Source organism: Arachis ipaensis, chromosome B10 (genome assembly GCF_059453495.1).
Source record: "Arachis ipaensis isolate K30076 ecotype BB chromosome B10, ASM5945349v1, whole genome shotgun sequence".
Lineage (NCBI taxonomy): Eukaryota > Viridiplantae > Streptophyta > Magnoliopsida > Fabales > Fabaceae > Arachis > Arachis ipaensis.
In genome coordinates, this window is record NC_142435.1 from 129,425,140 (window position 1) to 129,448,175 (window position 23,036).

Here is a 23,036-nt window from a genome sequence, read left to right on the forward strand (position 1 = left end):
ATCATATTGACTTGCTGAGTCAATATTTTATTCTGAGCCAATATGGCATTCAGAGTATCAACTTCAAGAACTCCCTTCTTCAGAGGCGTCCCATTACTCACAGGATTCCTCTCAGAAGTGTACATGAACTGGTTATTAGCAACCATGTCAATGAGTTCTTGAGCTTCTGCAGGCGTTTTCTTTAGGTGAATGGATCCACCTGCAGAAGTATCCAATGACATCTTTGATAACTCAGATAAACCATCATAGAATATATCCAGGATGGTCCATTCTGAAAGCATGTCAGAAGGACACTTTTTGGTCAACTGTTTGTATCTTTCCCAAGCTTCATAGAGGGATTCACCTTCTTTCTGTTTGAAAGTCTGAACATCCACTCTAAGCTTGCTCAGCTTTTGAGGAGGAAAGAACTTGGCTAAGAAAGCCGTGACCAGCTTATCCCAAGAGTTCAGGCTATCTTTAGGTTGAGAGTCCAACCATATTCTAGCTCTGTCTCTTACAGCAAAAGGGAAAAGCATGAGCCTGTAGACTTCAGGATCTACTCCATTAGTCTTAACAGTATTACATATCTGCAAGAATTCAGTTAAGAACTGAAAAGGATCTTCAGATGGAAGTCCATGAAACTTGCAGTTCTGCTGCATCAGAGAAACTAATTGAGGTTTCAGCTCAAAGTTGTTTGCTCCAATGGCAGGAATGGAGATGCTTCTTCCATGTAAATTGGAATTATGTGCAGTAAAGTCACCAAGCATCCTCCTTGCATTATTATTATTTTCGGCTGCCATTTCCTCTTCCTGTTCGAAAATTTCTGACAGGTTATCTCTGGATTGTTGTAATTTAGCTTTTCTTAATTTTCTCTTCAGAGTCCTTTCAGGTTCTAGATCTGCTTCAGCAAGAATGTTCTTGTCCTTGCTCCTGCTCATATGACAAAGAAGAAGGCACAGAAAAATAATAATAATAGAGATCCTTTATACCACAGTATAGGGATCCCTTTGTGAGTGGGAGAAAAGAGGGAGACAAAGAATGTAATGTAATGGAAGAAACACAACTGTGAGGAGGATAGAGATGTGAGATGAGATGTTAGTAGATGAATAAATAAATAGAATAAGATGGGAGAGGGAGAATTTTCAAAAATAATTTTTGAAAAAGAGTTAGTGATTTTCGAAAATAGTTTTTGAAAAAGGTTAATATTTTTTTTTGAAAAATTTTAAAATCAAAAATAAAAAATAATTAGTTAATAAAAAAAGAAATTTTTGAAAAAGAGGGAAGATATTTTCGAAAATTAGAGAGAGAGAGAGTTAGTTAGGTAGTTTTGAAAAAGTTAAGAAACAAACAAAAAGTTAGTTAGTTAGATGAAACAAATTTTGAAAAGATAAGAAGTTAGGAAGTTAGAAAAGATATTTTGAAATCAAATTTTTGAAAAAGATAAGATAAGAAGATATTTTGAAAAGATATGATTGAAATTAGTTTTGAAAAAGATTTGATTTTTTAAAATCACAATTAATGACTTGATTCACAAGAAATCACAAGATATGATTCTAAACTCAAAGTTTGAATCTTTCTTAACAAGCAAGTAACAAACTTGAAATTTTTGAATCAAAACATTAATTGTTATTGTTATTTTCGAAAATTATTTGATAAAAATAAGAAAAAGATTTTTGAAAAATATTTTTTTGGAATTTTCGAAAATAACTAAGAAATTTGAAAAAGATTTGATTTTTGAAAAAGATTTTGAAAAAGATAAGATTTTTAAAATGAAAATTTGATTTGACTCATAAAAACAACTTGATTTTAAAAATTTTTGAAAAAAGTCAAATCTAATTTTCGAATTTATGAGAGAGAAAGAGGGAAAGATATTTTTTTTATTTTTGAATTTTTATGATGAGAGAGAAAAACACTAAAAATATGCAATGCATGAAATTTTTAGATTAAAACATGTGATGAATGCAAGAATGCTATGAATGTCAAGATGAACACCAAGAACACTATGAAGATCATGATGAATATCAAGAACACATTTTTGAAAATTTTTTTTTAATGCAAAGAAAACATGCAAGACACCAAACTTAGAATTCTTTAATGCTTAGGCACTAAGAATTCAAGAATGCATATGAAAAACAATAAAAGACACAAAACAAAAAATCATCAAGATCAAACAAGAAGACTTACCAAGAACAACTTGAAGATCATGAAGAACACCATGAATGCATGAAATTTTCGAAAAATGCAAGATGCACATGCAAATGACACCAAACTTATGACATGACTCATGACTCAAACAAGAAACACAAAAAATGTTTTTGATTTTTATGATTTTCTAATTTTTTTGGATTTTTTCAAAAATTATATGAAAAAGAAAAAATAAGGATTCCAAAATTTTTAACATGAATTCCAGTAATCTTGCATTCTTAGTCTAAAGCTTCAGTCCAGGAATTAGACATGGCTCACTAGCCAGCCAAGCTTTCAATGAAAGCTCCGGTCCAAAACACTAGACATGGCCAATGGCCAACCAAGCTTCAGCAGGTGAATCAGGAACAGCAGCAGGTGGATTAGCAACAACTAGCTTGCTCTTGATAACAAATTGCTGCCTCAGTCCAAATAAATTTAGACATGGCTTTACAGCCAGCCAGGCTTCACATGCTTCATGAAACACTAGAATTCATTCTTAAAAATTTTGAATAAAATTTTTGAAAACATTTTTTTTTCGAAAACAGATGAGAAAATTTTGAAATATTTTTGAAAATTTTTTGAAAATAAAACAAAAAGAAAATTACCTAATCTGAGCAACAGGATGAACCGTCAGTTGTCCATACTCGAACAATCCCCGGCAACGGCGCCAAAAACTTGGTACGCGGAATCGTGATTACACTTTAATTATATAAAATTCATTGCTCTTTCTTTCCCTGGAAATGGCACCAAAAACATGATGCCAAGACCATGGTTCACAACTCCGTGTAACTAACCAGCAAGTGCACTGGGTCGTCCAAGTAATACCTTACGTGAGTAAGGGTCGAATCCCACGGAGATTGTTGGTATGAAGCAAGCTATTGTCACCTTGCAAATCTTAGTTAAGTTGACTTATATGGGCTACAATATATTATGTAAATAAAACATAAAGTAAGGATAGAAATACTTATGTAATTCATTGGTGAGAATTTCAGATAAGCGAATGGAGATGCTTTCGTTCCTCTGGACCTCTGCTTTCCTGCTATCTTCATCCAATCAGTCTTACTCCTTTCCATGGCTGGCTTTATGTGATACATCACCACTGTCAATGGCTACTTTCGGTCATCTCTCAGGAAAATGATCCAATGCCCTGTCACGGCACGGCTAATCGTCTGGAGGCATCACCCTTGTCAATGGCTTCATCTTATCCTCTCAGTGAAAATGGTCAACGCACCCTGTCACGGCACGGCTATTCATCTGTCGGTTCTCGATCATGCTGGAATAGGATTTACTATCCTTTTGCGTCTGTCACTAACGCCCCGCAATCGCGAGTTTGGAGCTCATCACAGTCATTCATTCATTGAATCCTACTCGGAATACCACAGACAAGGTTTAGACCTTCCAGATTCTCTTGAATGCCGCCATGATTCTAGCTTACGCCACGAAGATTCTGGTTAGGAGATCTAAGAGATACTCATTCAGTCTAAGGTAGAACGGAAGTGGTTGTCAGGCACGCGTTCATAGGGAATGATGATGATTGTCACGTTCATCACATTCAGGTTGAAGTGCGAATGAATATCTTAGAAGCGAAGTAAGATGAATTGAATAGAAAACAGTAGTACTTTGCATTAATCTTTGAGGAACAGCAGAGCTCCACACCTTAATCTATGGAGTGCAGAAACTCTACCGTATGAAAGTACATAAGTGAATAGAGGGTAGGCATGGCCGAGTGGCCAGCCTCCCATACGTGATCAATAGATCAAAATATAATCCAAAGATGGTCAAAAAGACTAGTAAAATGTCCTATTTATAATAAACTAGCTACTAGGGTTTACAGAAGTAAGTAATTGATGCATAAATCCACTTCCGGGGCCCACTTGGTGTGTGCTTGGTCTGAGCTTGAGTGTTGCATGTGTAGAGGTCCTTTCTGTAGTTGAACGCCAGCTTTTGTGCCAGTTTGGGCGTTCAACTCTGGTTTTGGCTCCTTTTCTGGCGCTGGACGCCAGATTTGGGCAGAGAGCTGGCGTTGAACGCCAATTTGCGTCGTCTATTCTTGGCCAAAGTATGGACTATTATATATTGCTGGAAAGCTCTGGATGTCTACTTTCCAACGCAATTGGAAGCGCGCCATTTCGAGTTCTGTAGCGCCAGAAAATCCACTTTGAGTGCAGGGAGGTCAGAATCCAACAGCATCAGCAGTCCTTCTTCAACCTCTAAATCTGATTTCTGCTCAAGTCCCTCAATTTTAGCCAGAAAATACCTGAAATCACAGAAAAACAGACAAACTCATAGTAAAGTCCAGAAATGTGAATTTAACATAAAAACTAATGAAAACATCCCTAAAAGTAACTAGATCCTACTAAAAACATACTAAAAACAATGTCAAAAAGCGTATAAATTATCCGCTCATCAGTATCCAATTCTTTTTTTTCATATTTTACCCCTATTTTTATAATTTAAAACTACATACTCAGTCACGTACTCAAAGAAATTTAAAAAAATTGCTCACCCTCAATCGTAAGATTATAAAAATGACTCCATTTGCAAAATAGTTTTAAACAAGGTGATTTTTTTTTATTCAAGATTTATTTTTATAATTTATTTTAATTCTATTAATCAAAACTATGAATACTAATTTCAATTTTTAATTTTTAGGATAAATAAAAAGATGAGACCTTTTTTATACATTAAATTATTGAAAAATTTACTTATTATAGAAGAAGTTAAGTCTATTTCTTGGTTATAGGAATACATATAATTCACTCTTGAATGTAATCAAAATAAATATAAATTTATTCAATTTTTTAAAATTTACATTAATTATTAAATTTATGATATAATGAATGTACTATAAAAACATAAAAATGACTTCATATATAAATAAAATCACATTAATATTAAACTAAAAAAATACTTATCAAATCAATTTAAAAAATAAAATTAATTTCTTAAAAGCAATAAAAAAAAGTGGCTGAACAGGCACGTTAATAAAATAAAATGATGAAATAACTTTTATTTTCAAAATTTTAAGACATGACAAAACCAAAAACAAAGTATAAGCCCTGTTTTGAACAAAATTATAGTCAACGATAAATATATGTGCTCATTACTTTGCTAAAATGACATAAGCCTAGTAGTCAGCAATATGCATTCAGCTGCACTATCTAGTAAAAAATTAATGAAAGAATAATCTTGGCTGTCAATTGAATCTTGTCTCAAAACAATTTCAAGTCATAAAAGATTAAGTAGGATATATGAAGTCAACATAATTTTAATCTCGAACGTGTTCCTTGCTACCTCATTAAGCTCACACCAATTAAAAAGACAAATCATCCAAGTCGAGTATACCAATTACATGCCAATTTTTCAATAACCAAATCAACTCATAGACTGTAAAAAATCAGATGTATCTAACAAGATCAAACTAACAAGTACATACAACAAGACTCAAAAGACCCCATTCTCTGCTGGTGTTTTATTGAGGTCAAAAGTAAGCTTTGGAGCATTGTTTACAGTAGAAACAACCTCCTCGGAACTATCGTCTTTCGCAACGTCGTCCTCCTGCATCGAGTCTTGAACTACCTCCCCTGTTTCTTCTGGAGTCTCTCGAACATTCTCTTGAGATAAACCTGAAAGTTACATCAAAGGCAAGTAAATCCAATGTGTTACCAATACTAAAAAAAAAAAAACCATGCTTAAGCAACACTGTCAGTTTATTGTTTGGCTTACATTCCAAAAGTCGTGCAAGCTTTCTCTCTATAATAATGAATTCCTCCCGAGACGTAATATCAAGTTCAACAGAAAGAGGATTCTCATAGCGTGTCTGTGCAATGTCCAACAATACATACATAAGCAGTATTGAGCTATTGTCTAACTAACAATAATGGTTCAGAATTCATGATATTTATTACAATAAGTTGAAAAGGGTTAACAATTGTTCTAAGTCACTACTAGAAATAGGGCTTTTTCGGACGAATTTTGAGACGAAATTGAAATAAATTTCGAACAAATTATAGACAAATTTTTTCTTTCAAACAAAATTGGGACGGATTTTTTTTGTCCCAAAAAGCCTTGTTGCTAATTTAAATTTTGTCTGAAATTTCGTCCGAAATTTTTTCAGACGATTTTGTGACAGATTTCGAATAGGCATTTATCTGCTAGATTTCTAACTATTATGATGTATTTTAGACGAATTTCAGACAGATTAGCTAACATAAAAACAACGTATTTCAGACAAATTTCAAACAAAAAATATACTTTATTTCAGACAAATTTCTAACGAATTTAGTCAAATATAGCAAATTTTTTTCGAACAAATTTTAGACAAATCAAATATTTCTTTTCAATTAAATTTCAGACAAATTTAATTTAAAAGAATTTAAGTATTTGAAACAAATTTCATACAAAACAACTAATTATTTTCGCACAAATTTTCTACAAATTTAATATAATATTTCAAATAATTTTCATACAAAATAATTTGCTATTTAATAGATAAATATTTTAGAAAATAAATTGTATTCGATTTGCTTTCTATATTAAGACCATCATAATTATTTTTTTCATATTACATCATCCAAATTATAAACACATAATAAAATCATGAAAAAGTTAATTACCATAAAAGAGTTAAAAAAATATTTATTATTAAAATACTTTTGTCCATAAATGTAATCAAACTAAAATAAGAAAAAAAATACTTAAACTAAAACAAAGAAAGCCTTTAAAAAGGTCAAATATCATGAATAAAATAAAATGTACTAACTAATTCACCTAAAATTCCTTAATCTAAATCAGAAGAAACATATACTCCAAATATCAATCACTCATGTTATCATCACTAGAGCCTGTCCCAAGCTCATCTTCCGTAGGATCAGACAAGGTTGAAGGAAGTGGGAGATTCAACTTTTTATACAAAGCATGAATTGTCTTTTCAGTAGAACCAATTCTTTTCTGTTGAACTTTTAGTTGACGTCCTTGATCTTTTAACTTGTGCTCAGCATCTTTCAACTTAACCTTTTGCTCTTCATTGATCATTTCTTGCTCCTTTGCTTTTTCTTTCCACATGTGAAGTTCTTGCTCAATATTTAGATTATCTTTGGATGTCTCTGAACAATTTCTGGAATCCAACTTTGAAGAGAGATCTAAACCAAAAGAACCTAAACCAAAAGCAGCTTTCTTTTTTCCCTTTGTCACAACTTCGTTCCAAACAGTATAATCATCTGGTATATCTAGGCCTTCCTTAGATGCCTCAACATCTCCCTCATTATCCAAGGATAAAGCTACTTGAGAAAGTTCTGTCTTTCGCTTTTTGAATTCACCCTACAAAATCAATTCATGTTAATCGCAACTAAATATGCCATGAACAAATACTAACATATAGTGAAAATTAGCAGTTGAAAAAAACAAAAAGAAGAACAAATTAGCATCACATACAATGACTTTCTCAGATCTTTCATCAATCCAACTTTTGTCTTTTTTGGTGTGGCATTTAGTATAAACTTCTTCTAGAGAAGGTTTTACTCCCGTAGCTTTCTCCTATAATATAACAGTTTTAATCGATAGAAAAAAAAAAAGAATAAGAGAACATTGCAAAAATAATAAGAATAAGACTATAAATAAACTATTTTTATCTTACCATTCTGCGTGCATGTTCACCCATAGATATGGAACCACCAGTATGCATAGAACTTCCAGCATTTGATGCTCGATTCACAGTATTTGCTGCTGACCAGTTCTTAAATTTTGAATCTGTAGCAAAATAATGTAATAGTTGACGCCAAACGGGTTCAGGAATATATTTTGGTACATGGTTAGGGTCTTTTGAATAATTGCGTCTCTCCTGATTCATCAATGATCTTAATCGATCACTCCCTTTAATCTCAAAAATTTGACGAATTCTTGCATTGTGTTGAGGTTCCCACATACAATTTTTCTAGAAAAGAAAACATATACATTGAATTACCCACTATGTATAATATCAAAATAACAAAAAAAATGATAATGAATACTTACCTTAAATTCAATAAACCACAAATCTCGCATTTGCTCACTAGCATGTCTCCAAGAAGGGCAGAATTCTGAAAATTTGCTTTTAATGGCATTTGTTACATGACGAACAGCAGTACATGGATTAAACCTATAAGAAGTTCAAATAATGAGTAATTACACATGTATTCATAATAAAAACAATATAGAGAGAACATTAAAATAGAAAACTGATTGTTGTACTTACTCATTGCCAAAAGGCTCTATTTTCAAGAGCCCTTCTTGAGTGACAAGTTCACCTTCTTGAGCAAGAGATTCATCTTGATGATTTTCATCCGATGAGTGAGCATGATGTAAATTTCGTTCATTATTAGGAGCATTATCAAATGACTGAGGTTGGATAGGTGAACAATATGGTGATTCAGCTGGTGATTGTGATGGTGATGGTGTATGATCGGCATGGGAAGATAGTAAATTTCTCTTGAATTTTTGTGGTGGCTGCGAAGAAGAGGGTGGTAATGCTGAAGGCTTTTTAGATACATGTGAAGGAACTGGAGCTCGTGATTTTGTAGGTTTAGGGTGTGAAAGCTTAGTTTTGTGTGCACTAATCACCTCCTTATTACCAGACTTTTGTACTTTAATTGACAAGTGTTTTTTATTTTTTTTAGAACCTGACATCTAAAACAACAAAGATTTATAAAATTACTAAGACATTGCATTTAAATTTCAGTAACATGTACATCATCGAAATAATTAAAAAAATAACAATGTAAAATAATACTTAGCTGCCAAAATAATCAATGAGGATGTAAAATAAAGTGCTACTATGCTTTAGTACTAAACTACTAATATATATGTACACATGAGTATTTTAACAAGTTCATAGTCATAATTGCAACACAGACATAATCAAACTAAATCCAACCAATAAACTATAATCACAATAATATCAATGACAATTATAATTCATAGTCAAAAACTAAAGTCAATTACGTCAAATAATCACATAATACAACACTGGGTGTTTTAACATCAAACTTCCAGTCATAAATACCTTTTTACTCCTTTCTTCATAAGAATGCATGATTATGCCGTAGTCTTCACTAAAATATGTGTGCGTGTAGCTTGTTACTGACTCCCACTTTCTTAAAAGAAGCCATACAAAAGACACAATAAAAAAGTTAACAAACTTAAACAATTCACGAAAGATTCACAACTTTTGAGAAGCGCCTAGAAGAAACAATTTGAATAAAATGCAACTAATTGACTTTATATAGGTTTAAATATTGTTAAAATTAAGGTCCTTTTTTTCTATATATATATTATACTTATATTCCACTACTGCTCATAACTACTCCATTGTACAAGTGCAAATTCCATATTGAAGCCAAAGAATAATATGAAATAATGCAATAAGGAACTATTATTGCTCACAACTATATTAGATAATTCTTATCAATATTTATTACTTATATACATAGATAAACTAAGAATAATATGATGAATGCAATCAAGAAAAGAAAGTCTCATATTTATAAAAGACTATAGATTCAAAACCGGATGAATAAAGTATAAAATTATTGTACGAACAACTCATAATTTGTGAATTTAATATGATTTAATAACAAAACTCTTTTTATTATTAATAAATTTAAAGAATATTTTTTATTCAACAACTTAATAATTTATAGTTCTTCTATGTGTTCCTAATATGTTGTTTTTTCTTATAAAAGAAAAAGATAAACACAACTAAAAAGATAAATTCTTCCTAAACTTTTACAGAAAATATTTATCATTTGTACTCTGCCACTCTCTCCATTTCAAACTTCATCTCAATGGATTCTTAAACATTCTTTTTGGCATATAATATTTTTGGCATAAATTATCTCTAACTTGCTCTCCATTTCAATACATTTCAAGACCTTTTGGCATAAATAAAATTATTTGTGCCACTTGCCAATTTCAATTCAAGTTCAAAAATTTTTACACTTACAGTATCAGACTAAAAAAAGAAGATAAGCGTGCAAAAGAATGAAGAATTCATATGTAACAATTATTGAGGGACAATTATATTTTTAGGACTCATACCACAGAAAATCAACAGTTGACAATAGATAAGCGTGCAAAAGAATGAAGAATTCATATGTAAGGTACTACATTTTTCTTACAGGTTTATCTACATAAGTATCATAAAAGCAGTTAACACAGTTGAAAACAGGATACATTGATAGCAGGAAAGCCATTTGTGACAAAAGCTCTTAATAAAACCATCAATTTGAAGCTTCGGAAATACAAAACTTATGATTCAGTCTGGTCATAGCAATTATAGTTTCATTGAAGTATCATAATAAATTAATAACAAATCATAAATAAAATAAAATAGACATTTACAATTTTTGAAAGCAAAACTTCAAAAGAATCCAGGGAGCTGGTTTCTCTTTACTGAAAGCAAAACTTCAAAAAAACACATTCATTCAAAACAGGATACATTGATAGCAGGAAAGCCATTTGTGACAAAAGCTCTTAATAAAACCATCAATTTGAAGCTTCGGAAATACAAAACTTATGATTCAATCTGGTCATAGCAATTATAGTTTCATTGAAGTATCATAATAAATTAATAACAAATCATAAATAAAATAAAATAGACATTTACAATTTTTGAAAGCAAAACTTCAAAAGAATCCAGGGAGCTGGTTTCTCTTTACTGAAAGCAAAACTTCAAAAAAACACATTCATTCAAAACAGGATACATTGATAGCAGGAAAGCCATTTGTGACAAAAGCTCTTAATAAAACCATCAATTTGAAGCTTCGGAAATACAAAACTTATGATTCAGTCTGGTCATAGCAATTATAGTTTCATTGAAGTATCATAATAAATTAATAACAAATCATAAATAAAATAAAATAGACATTTACAATTTTTGAAAGCAAAACTTCAAAAAAACACATTCATTCACCATAAGATACGAAACAAAATAAAATAAAATAAAAGCATGTATAGATCGGTGGAGCATTCCTCCTCTATGGAAGACACCCCACTCACCTCTACTTACCAGATTCTATTCCTTTCTCACGTCAAGAATTAGGGAAGTGCTTTTTCTATGATTCGCTTGCCGGGCAAAACTCTTCTCTTCGCTATCCAGATCCCAGGCTTTAACTACCTGCACGGAAGCCTTCCCTTACTGGCGCGCTGAGACTGGAAGAGGTGGCCACATGCAGGAGGCAGAACGGTATGAGCAAAGCAGTGTGAGCGACTGGGGTTGTAGCCTTGAGCGCGACGCACGAGCGTGGAGGTTGCCTGAGGTGTGAGGTCCGAGGCTTGCCTAGCGTTCGTCCCGGAAGATCACCGGCGGCCACAAGTAGGAGGCAGAGTACGCAGAAGAAAGTGACCCTAGCTGTGATATGAGAAGGGAGAAGGCACTCTAAATCTGAAATCCCTGGAAACCAAATGGCGGTCTTGATTAAAAATTTTGGATTTTTGGCGCAGGTAAATAAGTGGCTTTAAAATAACTACATATAATAAATTTTAAAATTAATATTATATCTACTTTTTACTATCAATTTTAAAAAAGATAAGATTATAACGAAAATATTTAAAATTAATATTATATCTAATTTTTATTTTTAAATTAAAAAAAAGATTATAACGAAAATATCCAAAAATAAGTTATGGAATATTGATTTTTAAAAGATAGATATTTTAAAAAATTATATCTAATATTAATTTTAAAGTATTTGAATTAAATTATGTTTTTAAATTTTTGTTACATAATAATCTTAAAAACTAAATATTTAGAAGATCATATTAATTAAATATAAATTTTATATTAATGGATAAGATAGATAAGATAAAATAAGATAAGATAATTGTCTCAAATTATATAAAGAGGTGTTAAAGACTCCTCAATTATATTACTCATTCCACACACATATACTTTTTAAATATATTCTGTGTTGGAGTATCTTTATAAGTACTCACCCCATCGTTCCAATAAGACAAATTGTCTTAAATCGCAAATTTTTGATCCATCTAACAATCCGTACATAGGTAAAATTTTTTTTAATATCTATCATTATGTGATTTAATGTTTATTATTATAATTTTTTATTATTAATAATTTATTATTTACCGATTAGTTCTTTATTTACTTTATCTTGTTTAGTTGAATTAATAATTTTTAAGATAAAAAGTTATTTGTGTCTTTTTATAAAAAAAAGAATAAAGAATAAAAATTTTTTTAATATCTATCCGAGACAGTTTTTTATACTTTTGTGTCCATTCTTCTACGAAGGACAGTGATGGACACAGGATTTAGAAGGATAGGCATAGACTTTTTTATAAATTTTGTTTTCCTTTGTGTCTATAGATATTTTTTATTATTCCACTATTACCCCTTCTTATTTTTCTTATTGCGTTATGTTCAGAGAGGTAATATCTTCTTCCTGGTCTTTCTTTATCTCTGCGTTCTTTCTTTCTCTTTCTTTCAGGTATTCTCTCCTTTTTGTAGAATTTTTTATTGGACTTCATAATTCCTTCCTTCTTATCGTTCTTACTTCAATACCATTTTAACTTTGTATTATATTATTTGATTTGTAATAAAAATAATGACAAAAATAATTAATCTTAAAACTTTTGAAAATATTATCAAAGGTAAAATTGATCTTTTAAAATGCTAAAAAATAATTTATAAGTTATAATTGATTTTATATAATTTAAAGAAAAATCAGTTTTTAGATAAAAAAAAATTGGTTTTCTAAATATTTAATAGATTTTTATGTGTAAAAACTATTTTTTTTTCATGTAAAAACGAATTCTTTTTTAATACTGATTTTTTATTTAAAATTAGTTTGGCTTATTAACCTAAACAAATTTTTTTATTAATCAAACTCAGATTTATTTTTTTGTTAATCTTAACCATATGTATTGCTACATATAAATATTAAATTTAAAAATAAAATAATTATATTTATAAATTTTATTTTAATATAAATATTATTATATATTTTTTTATTAAAATTTTTGGCTTCTTCAAACATTTTTTTCAAGTTCTGTCTGTACTCCTATGTCCTCTCATTCTCTATTAAATTAGTTTGTATTTGATGTAGAAAATTTGGAATTACATGGCTATTTTAGTCATTCACTATAATATTTTAGTCTTGTCCATGTGTATCCAAACATAATACTGGACATTACATTAGTGTCTTGTACATCGTATCCAAATATAATACACAAAGAATAATTTTTAGTATCTCCATCCTATTGTCTCTGTCTCAGTATCATATCATGTCCTGTCTCTATAAACAAACACAGCCATAAGAATGGAATACTTTTTAAGTTTTAAATTAGATAACGTTAAAAACTTGAAACAATGAACAGTCATATTCAAAACGATGAGATTTATAATACCGTATGATTTAGTAAGGTTCCAGTAGATCTCTTTGAAATTTTATGATTGAACAATTTGAAAAAGTAATGTAATAAAAAATTTTTTTTTAAAATACATATTTTTACTAATATTTTAAAAATATTTAGCTAATTTAAAACAATATAGAACAGAAATAATAAATATTTTGTTAATTTTATTCTATTATAAATATTTGTATTTTATTTTTATATTAAAATAACTATTATTTTTAAATTTTAATAATTTATTTATTAGTTTATATCTATTATATACTACAAGTAATTGTCTCAAAAATGATATTAATAGATATTATATCATTATTAAAAAAAATAAGTGAGTTTATAATTATTATTAAATAAAAACATAATTAATTTAAGAATGAATGAGTTTATAATTAAAATTAAAATAAATTAAGTAGAAGTAAACTATCTGATATATATATATATATATATATATATATATTATAATTTGCATATACATTAATGAGAGTTAAATCAGCTTAGTGGCATAAAAAGATATTTTTATTGTAAATGACAAGGGTTCGAACCCCAATTCACACATTTTGAGAAATTTTAAACTTCATACGGTGCGGTCAGACCGACTTTATCGAATTTGACCGGTTTTTTTGGATTTGACTGATTTTTTTGTCGAAGCGGTCGATCTGATTCAATTTTAATAAAAATGGATAAGATCTTTGCAAGATTATTTTTATATTTTTTTATTTTTTAAAATTTTTAAAATTTTTAAAATTTTTTTATGTTCACTGAAGTATATTTTTATAATTTTTTACATGAATTTTTATTATTCATTGTTGATATAAATTTTTTTATCATTATTATCGATATATATTTTTTTATAGAATAATATTATTATTTTATTTGACTTTGTGTAATTTTTATCTTGTGTTTTTAAAATTAGTATATATTTTATTTATTATTATCATTTTTTCATATTATAAATTTCAACACATACATTTAAGTTTTTTTCCTAAAAAATTATAGTGAAATAGTTCATTTTAATAGTATGATATACTAATTTTTTAATAGTAATATGAATTATCGGTGAAGTGTGGTACATATTTTTTAGATGATTTATTATTTATCAAAATATAATATTATAATTTTGTAACATTAAATTAATTATACTCATAGTTGGTTATCTCATAAAAATATAATTTAATTAATCTAATTTTTAATATACTTTATATGTAGATATGGAAATTTCAGAACATCGAAAGTGGATGTACAATAGAAATTTGCCAAATCGAGGAGGATTACGACAGGAATTTGTCAATGGCGTTCGAAATTTTATTGATACAGTTACAAAACAACCTCAATTTGTACTTGAAGGCAGTGTACTTAGATGTCCTTGCAACAAACATAAAAATAAGATTTTCTTAACTCCGGATGAGGTTTCATTAGATTTATATAAATATGGTTTCATGCCAAGATACTGGTGTTGGGATTCACATGGAGAGAGTCCTTTGCATTTGAATTTAGATCAAGATAATAATCAAGAAGGTACATGTTCTTCTCCGCATGCTAATGTGCCAATAAGAAATTCGTATGAATCTATGGTGGTTGATGCTGCTGGACCAGAATTTATGAGTCAATTTGAAGAAAACATGGAGGAGCCTCCGAATGCAGAAGCTAAAAAATTTTATGATTTATTATAGTCTGCTCAGCGCCCATTATTTGAGGGATGTATTGATCATTCAGAATTATCAATGGCAGTTAAAATGTTGAGTATAAAAGCTAAAGGGAATGTATCTCAACAAATCTTTGATGATTTCGTGAAAGCTATGAAAGAAGTGATGCCGAAGGATAACTTACTTGTCTCCAATTTTTATGAAGCAAAGAAGCTAGTATCAAAACTTGGCATGGAAAGCAATAAAATTGATTGTTGCATTAATGGTTGTATGCTGTATTACAAGGAGGATGATATACTACGAAAGGAATGTAAATTTTGTCATTCTCCAAGGTACAAGATAGGTAAAAAGGGTAAACAAGTTCCTTTGAAACGAATGCACTATTTACCACTTATACCTCGTTTAAGAAGACTTTATGCTTCAATGAACACAACATCTCACATGCGATGGCATTTTGATCACGAGTTTAAAGGAGTTCTTGAGCATCCATCGAATTCAAAAGCATGGAAGTATTTTGATAGAAAACATCCACAATTTTCTCAAGAACCACGCAATGTCAAACTAGGATTATGTGCTGATGGATTCACCCCTTTTGGTCAATCCGGTAAACAATATTCATGTTGGCCAATAATTGTCACTCCGTATAACTTGCCTCCTTCTATGTGCATGAAAACTCCTTACATGTTTTTATCCATGATTATCCCTGGTCCTCGTAATCCCAAAACCAGGATTGATGTATACCTGCAGCCCTTGATTGATGAGCTAAAACTACTATGGAAAGATGGCGTTTTAACTTATGATATTCATTCCAAGTCAAATTTTGTAATGCGAGCTGCATTGTTGTGGACTATTAATGATTTTCCTGCATATGGAATGTTGTCTGGATGGATGACAGCAGGCAGGCTAGCATGCCCATACTGTATGGAACGAACCAAGGCATTCCAATTAAAAAATGGGGGAAATCCATCATGGTTTGACTGCCACAGACAATTCTTGCCAAATAATCACATGTTTAGAAGAAACAAGGATGCATTCTATAAGAATAGAATTGAGAGATCAGAACCTCCTCCAAGATTGACTGGAGATCAAATATGGTATATAGTTCAGAATTATGATAAGATAAGTGATGTTGAGCAACTTGAGATAGAAGGATATGGAAGTACGCATAATTGGACCAAAAGAAGCATATTTTGGGATTTGCCTTATTGGCGTCATAATTTAATCCGTCATAACCTTGATGTAATGCATATTGAGAAGAACGTATTTGATAATATATTCAATACTGTCATGGACATCAAAGAGAAGACTAAAGATAATGTAAAGGCTAGAATGGATCTGTCATTATACTGCAAGCGAAAAAATTTAGAACTGCCAGAACAAAGTGGAGGTAAAATTATAAAACCCAAAGCAAACTACACATTTACCCTCCAGCAAAAGAGGGCAATATGTGAATGGGTGAAAGAGTTAAGGATGCCTGATGGGTATGTTTCAAATTTAGGGAGATGTGTTGACATGAAGGAGGGCAAGTTATATGGAATGAAAAGTCATGATTGTCATATATTTATGGAACGTTTACTGCCAATTGCTTTTAGTTCATTGCCAGAGCAGATATGGAAGCCAATAACAGAGTTAAGTCAATTCTTTCGAGATTTGTGCTCAACATCGTTACGAGAAGATGTTCTAAATAAGCTAGAAGAAAATATTCCAATTGTGCTATGCAAGCTAGAACGTATTTTTCCTCCTGGATTTTTTGACTCAATGGAACATCTACCTATTCATTTGCCATTTGAAGCATTGCTTGGTGGTCCTGTGCAATATAGATGGATGTATCCTTTTGAGAGGTACCTTATTTACACCTCTATATTTACTCTCAAATTTCTTTTTACTGTTTTATTAGGTCAACTATTTGTTATTTGATTTTTGTTATGAATTTTTTCATGATAGGTTTCTCCATCATCTTAAGAAAAAGGTCAAGAACAAAGCACATGTTGAAGGATCTATCGTTGAATCATACCTAATTGAGGAGATTTCTTACTTTTGTGAGTACTATTTTAACCAAACTAGCATCGACGCAAAGCAAAATGATGAAGGTGATGATTCAGTTGAGCAAAATTTGTCTATTTTTAATTTGCCTGGTTGTTTTGCTGGTGAATGCAAAACTCGTTATTTAGATGACAAAGAATTCAGTGCAGCCATGAATCATATACTAATAAACTGTGATGAAATTAAGCCATATATTGGGTGAGTATTTATCTTTCTATATATATATTCTTACTATTAATAATATTTTCTTATATTAATAATTTTAATTTATTTGAAATTTATGTACTATAGTGGATTTCATACGCCAAGATCATATAACTTTAAGTGATGAACAAGTTGATCAATTTATTGAAGCGGAGTTTGCAAAATGGTTTAAAAATTATGTAAGTCAACATGATATGATAGTCTTATTGTACACACAATTTTTGGTAGATGACATATTATATTCTAACTTATTGGTTCTTATTTAATACAGGTTCATGATCCTTTAAATAATGTGACAGATTCGAATATTCATTCCTTGGCATAGGGTCCTTTAAGAATTGTTAAATGTTGGCCTATCTACAAAGTCAATGGCTTCAAGTTTCACACAAGATCTCACTCAAGTGGAAAGTCAACTCAGAATTATGGAATATGTGTCAAAGGCACAGGTTATGGTGAATATGAAAATGATTTCTATGGCCAGCTTAATGAAATTATTCAAGTTGAGTATACTGGGCTACCACTAAAGAGAGTTGTACTATTTAAATGTGAATGGTTTGATCCCACAATTGGCAAAGGAACAAAGGTAAACAAAGAGTATGGAATCATACAGATTCGAAAGAATCGACGATATGGTAAATATGATCCGTTTATCATTGCACATAAAGCAATTCAAGTATATTTTGCACCTCATCCAATGAGCAACACCAAGGAAAAAGCAGAATGGTGGTTTGTATTCAAGACTAAAGCAAGAGGTGAGATTGAGATTGAAACAACGGAGGATTTTGCATATCAAGAAGATGGCACAAATCAATCTAACAATCATATCTCAAATGATATTGACATTACTGTTGATTTACTGGATACCAATAGTACAAGATATGAAGAAGAAGAAGAAGAAGAAGAAGAAGATGATGATGATGATGATGATGATGATGATGATGAGCCACTTGGGGATGAAGACGAAGATATGGATGAGGATGAGAACAAAGACGAGGACGACGACGAGAACAATGAGGATGAAGATCAAAATGAATAGTATGAAAAAGTCCACTAAGAAATGTATTTATTTGTATTTTTTTAAATTTTTAATATACTACAATCTTATGAAAAAGTATATGACTTTTTTATTTTACGTGATTTTTTTATTATATTTTATTTTTACTATTTTTTTTAGAAGATTGGATATAATTTATTGAGAAAGTCTAGGAACTAGCACTTTTATTAAAATTTGGCCAGCATTTAATCATTAAAGGAAAAATGAGTGATTATCCACCATTAGATGTAATCTTACACCATTAAAAACACTACTGATGACTAATTGATGGTTACAAATCACAAAATCTGCTGACCCCTAGCACTCTTCTAATTTATTTTTAAAATTTTTATATATGTAATTCTTTGATACACTTTATCTTAAATTTGTTAAAAAATTAAAATTTGAATTATTATAACGTAAATAATTAAAAGAATAAATTAAAAATAATATGAGGTAACTAAAAAAATCAAAATTAAATATAAGATGGTTTATAAAAATTTGTATCAGAAATTTAATATTAAGTATAATAAAAATAAAAGAATAAAAAAAAAGAATATAGAGTATATAAAAAAGTCAAACATAATATACAATGATAGAAAAAGAAAACTAATATAGTCAATTTAGTTCTAAAATTTAGGATTGAATAAATATATTTGTTAAAATTTTTTTATTTAGTACTGAGTACGTACTACCTGAATTAAAAGAGTTACGGTGAATAATAATTTACTAGTCTTATATTTTAATGGTTGATCTATAATGATTCAATTAATTATTTTAAGATTGTAATTTACTTCATATTTGATATTATATAAAAATAAATTATTAACTTAATAAAAAATTAAATGATTTTTTTATTTTTTAAAATATTTAAAAATATATTTTAAAAATAAACCAATTAAATTTCATGGTAACCCCACCAAAAGTACCCATTCGTTGGCGCCAGCACAAAATGACTTCCCCCACCAGAAGTTCCAATTCGTGTGCGCCTCTCCTGAGATGATGACACTAAATCCATTTCGCGGGTGCTTTGCGAACAATGGCCTGCGCATTTTTGTAAAGCTTTCTCTGCATGCGTATTATGAGAATTAATTTTTTTATTTACTTATTTATATAAAAAAAGCCTGCATAAATAAGCGCTAACGTACCTATTAATCCAATTTTAAAAAATATGTATAATAATAAATAAGATGTTAATTGGTATGATGATTATTGCATATTTTGAACAAGAGGTTTTGGAGTTGAAAGGTGCAAACAAAAACGGTACCTTTTTATAAGTTATATATAATTAAGGTTATTTTAGGAAAAAAAACTTTATTTTAGAATAGTAAAAATATTTGGGACAAATCATAGACTAATTTAAAATATAAATAATATTTTTATACTAAATTTTAAAAGTTTTTAATAAATATTTGAAATCTATTTGAAAATTGATGAACTTTCAAACGGAATTTACAAATGATGCTATTTTTGTCTCAAATTTGTGGGAAAAAATTTTGTCTACTTCGAAGGGTTAGTTATAGTAAAAGCATTTAAGACTAATTATAGACAAATTTGGGATAGAATTAACATTTTTCAAAATGCGTCCCAAATCCGTCTGAAGTTATTGCGCATATTCAGATGGAATACGGACGAATTATAGTTTTTGTCCAAAATGTGTTGCTAATCTGTATGAAATTTTTGGCGCCATCTAAAAAAAATTTGGCGCCAAAATTTGGGACAAAATTTAGACAAATTTAGGACAGAATATATTATTTCAATATCTCCACTAAAAATTGTTCAACATTTGTCTCAAATTTGTCCGAAATGAAAAAGTCATTCGGACGGAATAAATTTCGTTTAAAATTTTTGTCCGAAAAAGCCCGATTTCTAGTAGTGAGTATTTGATACAAAATCTAAAGTTTCAAATATGATCAAAATATTTTATTCTTTTAATGCATCTGAATAAATTTATATATTTAAATTTTTACCCATCTAAAAATTAAAAAAAAAGTTAAATTAAGACTCTGAATTATTACTCATCCCCAAAATATCTGTAGTGACTTGCTAAAAAAAACACTCAGAAGTCAGAACCTGCTTCAAGAGGAGTGATATAAATCCGTTGCATGAAAATTAGGATTATGGTCCTATTGTAATATTTTTACCTTTATAATTTTTTTGTTAATAAAAAGATGCATGATGGGTACTGATGCTATTGTAAGTTATATAACAAAAGCAAATAACAGAGCTATATATCACTAGCTAGGTAGGACCAGCTGGCCAGCTACAAAGAACTAGTCCATATTAAACTATATCGATAAAGTATGATGTTGGGCTTTTTGATGAACAATAAGATTAGACACTAATGTAATTGAGGCATGTGTAGAAAATAGTTTATCTTACCTCACCTCCTCCAGTATTTGGTGCGACAGCTTCTTGTTTGTACTTGTTATGAACACAAAGCCGAATTTCCTGCGGTACTTTCTTTTGAATTGCTCCAATTCCTGCAGTGTTAAGAGACTCAAACAAATAAAGAACTTTGGTAGTGTCCTTTGTTTATAGGATAATAACATCACTCAAATTAGTGTTGTAGTTTGAAAAAGTAAAAGGACCAAGCAATTTTCTGACTTATCAGAGCGTACCAACATAATGGGCCCAGGCACAAACTTAGCTGCCTGATCTATGTGCGGATGTACAGAGAACACATTCAGCCATGATTGAGTAGGTGACTTGTTGAACCATAAGTCCCTTGCAAATGATGTTGCGTGTTCTAGTGAGGAGAACGGAGATGCCTGAACCATTGCCTTGGAAAACCAGATGCTAGTGCCGCAAAGAAATAAGTCCCTCTCTTCCAATTTCCCTGATAAGTCCCATCATGAAACAAGTGAGCAACTTAAAACCATTATTAAAAAATGGAATTGTGACATTCACTGCTAGTACAACAACAAATTCTAGTAGAATAGTGTACAAGTGCACCATCTACCTACAATTGCAAGATATGTACCAGTACTAGTGTATAAATATCAATTAAACCTAATATCGGAATACCACACTTAGCAAAGAAACTCAAAGAATAAAGCTGCTAATAATAATAATAATAATAATAATAATAATAATAATAATAATAATAATAATAAACAAATGTTCTACACCAGAATCATTATAAACCAGCAAATTCTAGAGTCATATATAATTCGCATAATCTCAATAACACTTAGTCAAATCAATTTCTAGTCTTCTTCATTGCCAAACACATCTAAGAATCAACAGCCTCTTCGTGAGTATCGAAGACATCATTGGTGTGTTCTTCTAAATAGCCCTCCCTTATCAGTGACAAACCTTCCACGTCACACTCAGCCAACTCAGATAAACTTGGTTGGGGGGAAAGTTCCACCTCACAGTGTTCATGTATATCACCCATGTCGAATAAATCTCTTGGCTTCACAAGGACTACTATACTCCATTCCTTATCAACCTCATCTTCTACATAGTATACAAGGTGAGCCTCTGATGCAAGAATGTACAGTTCATCATCCTCTCGATCACCAACATGTATTGGATTAGAGAAATTGACAAGTGTGTGGCCCATAACATCTTATTTTATGCCTCTACCAGATGTGGTGTTTGCCCAGATATATCTAAACAAAACGACTATGAATTGACCACTGTAATTCAACTCAATGATGTCCACTAGTTTCCCATAATACGAGACACCACCAACTGCAACATTACTGTCGCGCTTGCTTGCATAAATTCTAGTGTCGAAAGTGACGTGAACCCCGCTATTCTGAGTTTTCAGCCCTTCTTCTATTGACAGGGTCCTAAACATAAATCCATTTACGTTGTAAGTTGTAAAGCGGCTAGCTTGAACATTGGGGCCACATGCAAGCCACTGTAGTTCGCTCGAATGCCTGATGCTTCCCAAGGGAACCTGGTAGGTAACAATCATATGTTTCATCAATTTGGGATAGAACAAATAGGATACCGTAGATAACAAGATTGATCATAACAGGTTTCACCTCACACTTGAACAACTCGGGAAATTCTCTGTGCACAACGCTGTCTATGTGAGACTTAGACTTTGTCCTGCTTCGCAGCTGCCTCTTTGTGATGGCTCTGAAATCACTGGATAGATCATAGCAGTTTTATGTCAGAATCTCCATCAAGATTATGTCATTTTTCGTAATCCATAATATCAACTTTACTTACTCTATGAACTTTTCCATAGTCGGAGAATTGACCAAGACGTGACGATGAGCTTGAAATTTCTCAGTTGGTGTGAGAGCGTAAAACGAAGCAGCCCCCACCGCCTTTCTTACCCATGGCTGCACTTTCACACTCACTAGGTTCACACGGTCGATCGTCAACACATTGGTCGATTGATCCTAATCTCGACATTATCGAAGTATCTTGAACAGAATATGAGAATCTCCTCCGATAAGTATCCCTCTACGATTGAGCCCTCCGGGTGTGATCTATTACGCACGTACTGCTTGAGACAATATAGGTACCTTTCAATTGGGTACATCCACTGATATTGAACTGGGCCACCAAGTTGCACTTCCTCGACC

At 30.7% G+C, this 23,036-nt stretch overlaps 3 protein-coding genes and 1 non-coding gene across 5 annotated transcripts; 2 read left to right on the plus strand and 2 right to left on the minus strand.

Annotated features, from left to right (window-relative positions):
* The first annotated feature begins 275 nt into the window (after positions 1 to 275).
* LOC148581694 (small nucleolar RNA R71) lies at positions 276 to 383 on the plus strand. The gene has a single exon (XR_015895568.1). It is a non-coding gene; the product is annotated as a small nucleolar RNA R71 (small nucleolar RNA).
* A 5,224-nt stretch (positions 384 to 5,607) lies between these two features.
* LOC110268472 (uncharacterized) lies at positions 5,608 to 21,266 on the minus strand. Its single transcript, XM_088493228.1, has 3 exons — positions 21,108 to 21,266; positions 5,890 to 5,983; positions 5,608 to 5,789 (listed from the first exon to the last, which is right to left on the minus strand). Exons 1-3 carry the CDS (start codon positions 21,264 to 21,266, stop codon positions 5,608 to 5,610), a joined length of 435 nt encoding a protein of 144 aa, XP_088349354.1.
* Positions 6,787 to 8,089, minus strand: LOC148581695 (uncharacterized). Of its 2 annotated transcripts, XM_088510305.1 has the most exons (3): positions 7,799 to 8,086; positions 7,597 to 7,698; positions 6,979 to 7,482 (listed from the first exon to the last, which is right to left on the minus strand). In XM_088510305.1, the coding sequence occupies exons 1-3, from the start codon at positions 8,084 to 8,086 to the stop codon at positions 6,979 to 6,981; spliced, it is 894 nt and encodes a 297-aa protein (XP_088366431.1). The 2 variants fall into 2 exon arrangements, with proteins under 2 accessions (XP_088366432.1, XP_088366431.1); XM_088510306.1 differs by lacking the exon at positions 7,597 to 7,698 and having other exon boundaries at positions 6,787 to 7,482; positions 7,799 to 8,089.
* LOC148581696 (uncharacterized) lies at positions 14,922 to 18,489 on the plus strand. Its single transcript, XM_088501577.1, has 5 exons — positions 14,922 to 17,047; positions 17,151 to 17,447; positions 17,575 to 17,632; positions 17,779 to 18,322; positions 18,413 to 18,489. Exons 1-5 carry the CDS (start codon positions 15,285 to 15,287, stop codon positions 18,487 to 18,489), a joined length of 2,739 nt encoding a protein of 912 aa, XP_088357703.1. The 5' UTR covers positions 14,922 to 15,284.
* Positions 21,267 to 23,036: the final 1,770 nt, after the last annotated feature.

What these genes read in the sequence shown, in the direction of transcription:
- LOC110268472 (XM_088493228.1), bottom strand. Translation starts at nt 21,266, where the DNA reads ATGGTTCAGGCATCTCCGTTCTCCTCACTAGAACACGCAACATCATTT. An exon ending in TGCCTGGGCCCATTATGTTG is followed by an intron (nt 5,984 to 21,107) that starts GTACGCTCTGAT and finishes GACATTGCACAG; the next exon opens with ACACGCTATGAGAATCCTCT. An exon ending in GCTTGCACGACTTTTGGAAT is followed by an intron (nt 5,790 to 5,889) that starts GTAAGCCAAACA and finishes TGTAACTTTCAG; the next exon opens with GTTTATCTCAAGAGAATGTT.
- LOC148581696 (XM_088501577.1), top strand. Translation starts at nt 15,285, where the DNA reads ATGGCAGTTAAAATGTTGAGTATAAAAGCTAAAGGGAATGTATCTCAA. An exon ending in TGGATGTATCCTTTTGAGAG is followed by an intron (nt 17,048 to 17,150) that starts GTACCTTATTTA and finishes TTTTCATGATAG; the next exon opens with GTTTCTCCATCATCTTAAGA. An exon ending in TGATTTACTGGATACCAATA is followed by an intron (nt 18,323 to 18,412) that starts GTACAAGATATG and finishes TTGGGGATGAAG; the next exon opens with ACGAAGATATGGATGAGGAT.
- LOC148581695 (XM_088510305.1), bottom strand. Translation starts at nt 8,086, where the DNA reads ATGTGGGAACCTCAACACAATGCAAGAATTCGTCAAATTTTTGAGATT. An exon ending in GTGAACATGCACGCAGAATG is followed by an intron (nt 7,699 to 7,798) that starts GTAAGATAAAAA and finishes GTTATATTATAG; the next exon opens with GAGAAAGCTACGGGAGTAAA. An exon ending in AAAGATCTGAGAAAGTCATT is followed by an intron (nt 7,483 to 7,596) that starts GTATGTGATGCT and finishes TTGATTTTGTAG; the next exon opens with GGTGAATTCAAAAAGCGAAA.